Source organism: Pholis gunnellus (assembly GCF_910591455.1).
Source record: "Pholis gunnellus genome assembly, chromosome: 2".
Classification (NCBI taxonomy): Eukaryota; Metazoa; Chordata; class Actinopteri; order Perciformes; family Pholidae; genus Pholis; species Pholis gunnellus.
The window spans coordinates 24,981,293-24,987,711 of record NC_136536.1 but is presented as its reverse complement, the minus strand read 5'-3'; the positions used below and the strand labels follow the sequence as shown (position 1 = coordinate 24,987,711).

The 6,419-nt window shown below is 46.8% G+C and overlaps 1 protein-coding gene across 1 annotated transcript; it reads right to left on the bottom strand.

Annotated features, from left to right (window-relative positions):
- Positions 1 to 1,601: 1,601 nt before the first annotated feature.
- On the bottom strand, positions 1,602 to 5,417 carry plagl2 (pleiomorphic adenoma gene-like 2; the record flags this gene model as incomplete). The annotated part of the gene is made up of 2 exons (XM_079181451.1): positions 5,263 to 5,417; positions 1,602 to 3,057 (listed from the first exon to the last, which is right to left on the bottom strand). The coding sequence occupies exon 2, from the start codon at positions 3,051 to 3,053 to the stop codon at positions 1,602 to 1,604; it is 1,452 nt and encodes a 483-aa protein (XP_079037577.1). The 5' UTR covers positions 3,054 to 3,057; positions 5,263 to 5,417.
- Positions 5,418 to 6,419: the final 1,002 nt, after the last annotated feature.

Below are 6,419 nucleotides of genomic sequence, written 5' to 3'. Positions count from 1 at the left end.
TCCACAGTTCTGGTTCCGCTATACTAACTCAAGCACATGTAAAGGTAAAGATCGGATAGGACAGAAAAAAGCTTGAGGGGGAAAAAAGCTAATACTTCATCCGTTTGTTTGATCTAAAATGCAAGATACACACAAATGTAAACCTGCCAGACATCAAAAAACATCATCACTTAAGTTTAATACGTCTACCTAAAATACACCTTACTGAGATAAAAAGCAATAATAATATTCATTTTTGAGATATTTCGTACACTGCAATAACATTCTTTAACACATTTTTACTCATCTGTCACTGAAATCTTTTTTGTTTTTTTTGCCATTCACATATGTCAGGGTTCATCATTACCATGATGATGCATCTTCTTTTAAAAAGACTGCCTAAAGATGTGTTTGTTCCAAAAAAAAAGAAATATATATATATATATATATATATATATATATATATATTTTAGGTATGTTGGGCAGCCAAGTAACGGCTGCTATTCTCATTGGAACTTTAAAAGATAACTGTGGAGGGACAGGTGAAGGAATTGAGGAGAGTCTCTGAGAACCTCTAGAAGTCACGAGGAAGGAGACAAAAAAAAAAGTGCTTCTCTTTAGGAACAGTAAAAAAAAAGCCAGCGTGATATTCCATAATTTTCAACTCTCACACTTTCACTCACTTTTATTTTTCCCTTTCCTGAAAAATGGGTGGCCATGTGTGTGACTGGTCTGTTTGTTTGGCAGCAAATGGGACTCTTATCAAGAGTCTGTTTTTCATTTAAGTGAGCTACTTTCATTCTAGCTGACCTGACTCTAAGAGCACATCAGCTACAGTTCAAAGAAAAATAATGGGGACATCCGTTTAATGTTTTCCTTGTTTAAAGAGCACTTTTTTAATCAGAGGGGGCTTTTGCGGCTCTTGTCTCCCAATGAAGAGGAGGATTTTAAAGAGCTACGGTTCAATCGTTGACTCAATGTCTATATCTCTTCGTTCCTTCACTGACAGAAAAAGAGGAGAGACCCTCTGTACTGATCTTGTTATTAGAGTGGGTGGTTCAAAACTCAAAGATGAGACACGTTCTACCATTTCCTTACATTTGGAAAATGAAAATAAAGTAAAACAAAATATCCACTTCAAACTATATTTTTTTTCTGGGTCACAACAAGACAGATAATCTTCACTAAAAATTATCTTTAAAAAAGAAATAGTATTACTTAAAGTATGCAGTACCACGCCTTTTGGCCTACTGATCCTGCCCTCTATACTACTAAATATGGGATGGAAGGGGGATAAAAGGGGGGAGTAAATGGAAATAAAAAAGGATGGGTTAATACATCATTCTAACTATAGGATAGGGGGGAGGGGCGCCCAAATAAAAGCTGCTTCAACTTCTTTTTTGACCTTTTCCATTTTTGCTCTAAGAGGTTTAACTTCCTTTTAAGGCTAAATCAAAATCTTTTGTGCACTTTCATTTAAGGCTTCTACATGTTCATTTATTTATTCTAATTCTCTAACTTCTTCAACAGGCCCTGTAAAGAACCCCAGCCCGAAATATCCACACTGAGCTGAGCTGAGGCTGGTGTGGAGGCCGTCCTGGCTGGGCCGAGGACTGGCTCTCTCACTGAAAGGCCTGGTGGAAGCGAGGCAGCGTGGTGGTGCTAAGGCTGGAGCTGAACACTGGTGGGTGGGGGTGCAGGGGTCCGATGCCCAGACCCCCGCTGGAGCACTGCTGCTCCTGAGGTTGCGGTTGCAAAGAGGTAAAAGGTGCCGCGGCGAGTGCCGCAGCGTGGGGCTCGTGCAGAGATGAGGAAGAGGAGGAGGAGGAGGAGGGGGTCGCTGATGAGGTGTAGCCCATCATCAGCCCTCCCGTGCTCATGGGCGCACTGTAGGGAGGCAGGTTGAGGGGCAGGAAGCCCAGTAGGTGGGAGAAGTCCATGTTAGCAGCACACAGTGACTCCGCAATCACCACAGGGCTCTTGGACAGGAGATGATCCCCGCAAAGCTCATCCACCAGGCCCGAGGTGGGCTCCAGTCCGTCCTTGGTGGGTGAGGCAGCAGCATGTGGATCTGCAGAGAGAACCGGGCCTGGCGAGCCACTCTGCAGATCCATGAGGAAGCTCTCCATCTCTACTTTCAAGGGCTTGTCCAGCAGGTATGAGGTAGATCCCAGCTGGTATTTGGGGGCTGGCTGGGGCTGGTGCTGCTGCTGGGGAGCCGGAGGCTGGTGGTGTGTGGGCAGCGGAGGGGAATGGTGGTGGTGGTGATGGTGGTGGTGATGGTGGTGGTGAAGGGAGCGTGGGTGAAGAGGTCCAGGAGATTCCATGTGGCAGCCCATGCCCATAGCTGCAGACAAGGGACTGGGCATCAGGGACGGGTGCGGGTGACCCACCCCAGAATTAGACATGGCCTGGAGATGGTGGGGGTTGTACATGCCCATCGGAAAAGGGGCCCCGCTGGGGAACGGTTTGCCCATCATGGGGTCTTTGTTAGGACCCATGCCGCACATCATGGGGCTGAGCTCCTCCTTCACAGAGCAAGGTGGTGACCCGGACGCTAAAAGACCCAACATATCCGGAGGCTCTGTCTTGATCCTCAGCAGCTCCTGCGAGTGGCTCTTCTTCACGTGACGTGTCAGATGGTCCTTCCTGCCGAAGCGCTGGGCACAGTACTGGCAGAGGAAGTCCTTTCGACCCGTGTGGACCACCATGTGCCGTCTCACATCCTTGCGCGTGTAGAAACGCCGGTCACAGTGGTCGCACGGGTGCTTTTTCTCCTTGGTGCCGCCCGAAGACTTCCCCGAGTGGGTCTTGAGGTGCTCCAAGAGCACGGGTGTGCTCTCATAGCTCTGCATGCACACTTTGCAGGTGAGATCCCCTGACGTGGCAGAGTGCATGGCCACATGGCGCTTATATCCCAGCTTGGTGTTGTAGTGCTTCCCGCACTCCTCACACTTGAAGGCCTCCTTGTTGGGGTCATGGGTCTGCAGGTGGTTCTTCAGGTGGTCTTTGCGGTGGAACATTTTCTCACAGAACGAACACTGATGGGTCTTCTGTGGAGAGTGTGTGGCCATATGCCTGCAAAGGGGCACAGGAAAAGGAGACGTTAGGCAGTGCTTATCTTATTCATTATGCAGTCTGGCAGTAAGCTAAAGTGAGGCATGAATTCCTCTCAGTCAAACCTCTTGTGTCCATGTATACATAAATGAGTCACAGTGGTTTGAAGCAAGGACCCAAAGTGGGTTTTGGAACCACTTCCTGTGATTCAAAGGATTCCAAACATCTTAGTATGTTGATGGGTTTATGAGACTTTTCCACTGCATGTCTCTACTTAACCCGACTCACTCTTTTTTGGTTTTCCATTAGTAAAAGTTGTGGATCAAACCGGCTACTTTTTTTGGTACTATCCGTCTAATTACCAAGGAAGCTAAGCCGATACTTAAAGGTAGAGTTAAAACACTGCAGACCACTGATCGGTCAGAATGAATCGGTCCTAGAGTGGCACGGGACATCCTGCACACATTTTTAAATAACCAAGCTACCGCCAATATCTACCACAATTTGTTTAGTTTTCTCGCCCCAGTTAAATCATGGCAGCCTGCAAAACAATGCCGTACACGACGCCGTACAATTTTAGAAGCTCATTTTAGTTGCTGATGAAAGGATTTAGTGAGTGTCGTTGTACATGATGTCACAGAAATTTCACATGGTGTCGCCACGGCGAACAGCTGAGAAACCCGTCTACACTGAGGAGGTATTCTGTGGAAAATGCAATAGAGAAGAAGACCTGGTACTTAAAGCGAGTCAAGTCGAGCATTTGGTGGAAATGAGGCTCATTTCCTTCCTTCCTGATTGGTTGTTTTTGCCACTTAGGAAAAAACTAATTTGTAAATACAGCATTGATATTTCAACACCTTATAAATGGTAAGATTTTACTAAACTAACAGCTTATTTACACATCCAGAAGTTACAAAGCGACATTATCATTCATTTGGAGTCAGGTTCTTGGCCAGTTGATGAATGTAAGTCCAATAGTCACTCAACTTTTAGCTCTGACTTTGGTCTCCACCAACTGAGGGACATATCTAGCTCTATAACAGCGAAATGCTCCACTATGTCCACCAGCGACCTAACTTTGTCTGCCTGCTGTTTGGAGCAGGGCAAGTAGTGTACAGTGGGTGTGGAGCTCACTGAAAAACAGCTGCCCGCTGTCTGAGAATGAAGCTCATGACCACACCCACGCATTCTACAAAAGGGTCAGAGCAGACTCTATCTGCTGAGGAGACTCGGGTCTTTTGGAGTGCAGGGAGCACTCCTGAGGACCTTCTTTGACTCCGTGGTGGCATCAGCCATTTTTTATGGAGTGGTCTGCTGGGGCGGCAGCATCTCGACAGCTGACAGGAACAGACTGAACAAACTCGTCAAGAAGGCAGCAGTGTGCTGGGGTGTCCACTGGATACGGTGGAGGTGGTGGGAGACAGGAGGATGATGGCTAAGCTCTCATCCCTGATGAGCAACACCTCCCACCCCATGCGGGACGCCCTGGCAGCTCTGTGCAGCTCCTTCAGCCACTGGCTGATTCACCCCCGGTGTGTGAAGGAGAGGTACCACAGGTCCTTCCTGCCGGCTGCTGTCAGGCTGCACAACCAGCTGTGCTCCCAGGAGACCACACAACACCAACACTATAACAAATCGGTGCAATAATTACACTGTGCAATACAAATAATCTGTCTGTATATATATTTTATTTATATTTAATTTTTAATTTAATTACATTTTTAGTTATATTTAGTTATTGTGGATTTTTGTACTTTTTACTAGTTGATATTCTTTACTGTTTATTACTTATTTATAATACTGTTTCTTTTTCACCATGTATCTTGTGTGCACTGTCCACTTTGCTGCTGTGATCATGTAAATGTCCTCACTGCGGGACTAATAAAGGATTATCTTATCTTATCTTATGAGAGCTGTGAAACTGAACCAAAACAGTCACGTCGCGGGCCGTGAAACGACTGAGCTGAAATAAGCTGAACCTCTTTGTAAAGCTGAGAAAGACTGCAGAGTCTGTTTTTTCACATATAAGCATTCATGTGATCCAGTGTTCATCTTATAGACCTGAGTCAGGTATTGCTTTCTGAAGTTCAAGTTAGCAATCTCACATATATTGAATAAAAGTTAGAATGATAAATATCCTCTGGGATTCTAAGAAAGATACAAAAGCTCTGCATCATATTGCATTTAAAAGCATGTGAATTGAGCGATGGGAATAACTCTCGGTACCTTAAGAGTTTGTATTTGGAGCTGAAGGCCTTGGCACAGTGTGGCTGTGAGCAGTGGAAGGGTTTCTCTCCTGTGTGACCCAAGGCGTGGAGCCGGAGCTTCTCCTGTGAGGCGAACAGGGCCCCGCACACCAAACACTCGCTCCCGCTCACTTTTCCTAACCTTTCTCCTTCGTCCCCCCTCTCCCACTCTCTCTCTTTCCCCCTCTCTCGCTCTCTCTCTCGCTCTATCCGTGGCAGCGTGGCGGCGCTCCCGAACAGCTTGGCGGCGGTCCGTCGTCCCTCTTCCTCCGGCGTCAGTGCGGTAATACGGTGTGAGGCATCGGCGGCAGCAGCTGCCATGGCAGCCCTAGAGTGCCGCTGCCATGAAAGTTCGCCCGTGGCTCCCCTGCCTGGCAGGCTCAACGTGGGAAGTCGTGTGTCACAGAATGTGCCAACGATCCAGCGGGGACATCGAGGTACGTCGAACTCTGCGGTGAGACAGAAATTGTATGCTTTGAAGCAAACTGTTTCAAAGTCTGTGGCAACATCAAGCACATTTTTCTTCTAAGCAAACTGTTTACCTGTTGAACTACTACTTCTCCTTCTTTTTGTCCCTGAACTGTCCTTCTCTTTCTCTCTCTCTCTCTCTCTCTCTCTCTCTCTGCTTCAGTCGCTCCTCTCCTTCGCTCTCTTGTCCTCTCCTCCTCACCCGGTCCCAACAGCTATGGTTGGCGGTGAGTGGGAAAGACTGCTCTGCATTTTTATCGTCCTGCAAGGAGAGAGCAATGGTAAGATGACAATTATTTTCAAAATTGTATCAAAATGTATTGATGAAGATGGTAAATGGACTTGTGTAGCGTGTGTTAAGTTTGTTTCCCAAGGACACATCGACACAAACTAGCGGAGCCGGGGATCGAACCACCGATCCTCTGATTGAAGGATGACTCTGCTCTACTACTGAGCCACAGCTCGAAGGCAACTGGAAAGGCCGGAACCTGACTGAGTTGCGAATGAATCCTCTCAATTCAACAGGCTTGATTGTCATTTATGAAGTCCACTTCAAAAGCAAGTGTTCCTCTGAGCTCACTAGGGGGCGCCGAACAACAGGTCTGACCGACACGACAGGAACCGCAGAGCTTTAGCAGAAACAATAATAATGCCTTTATTAGTATGTGA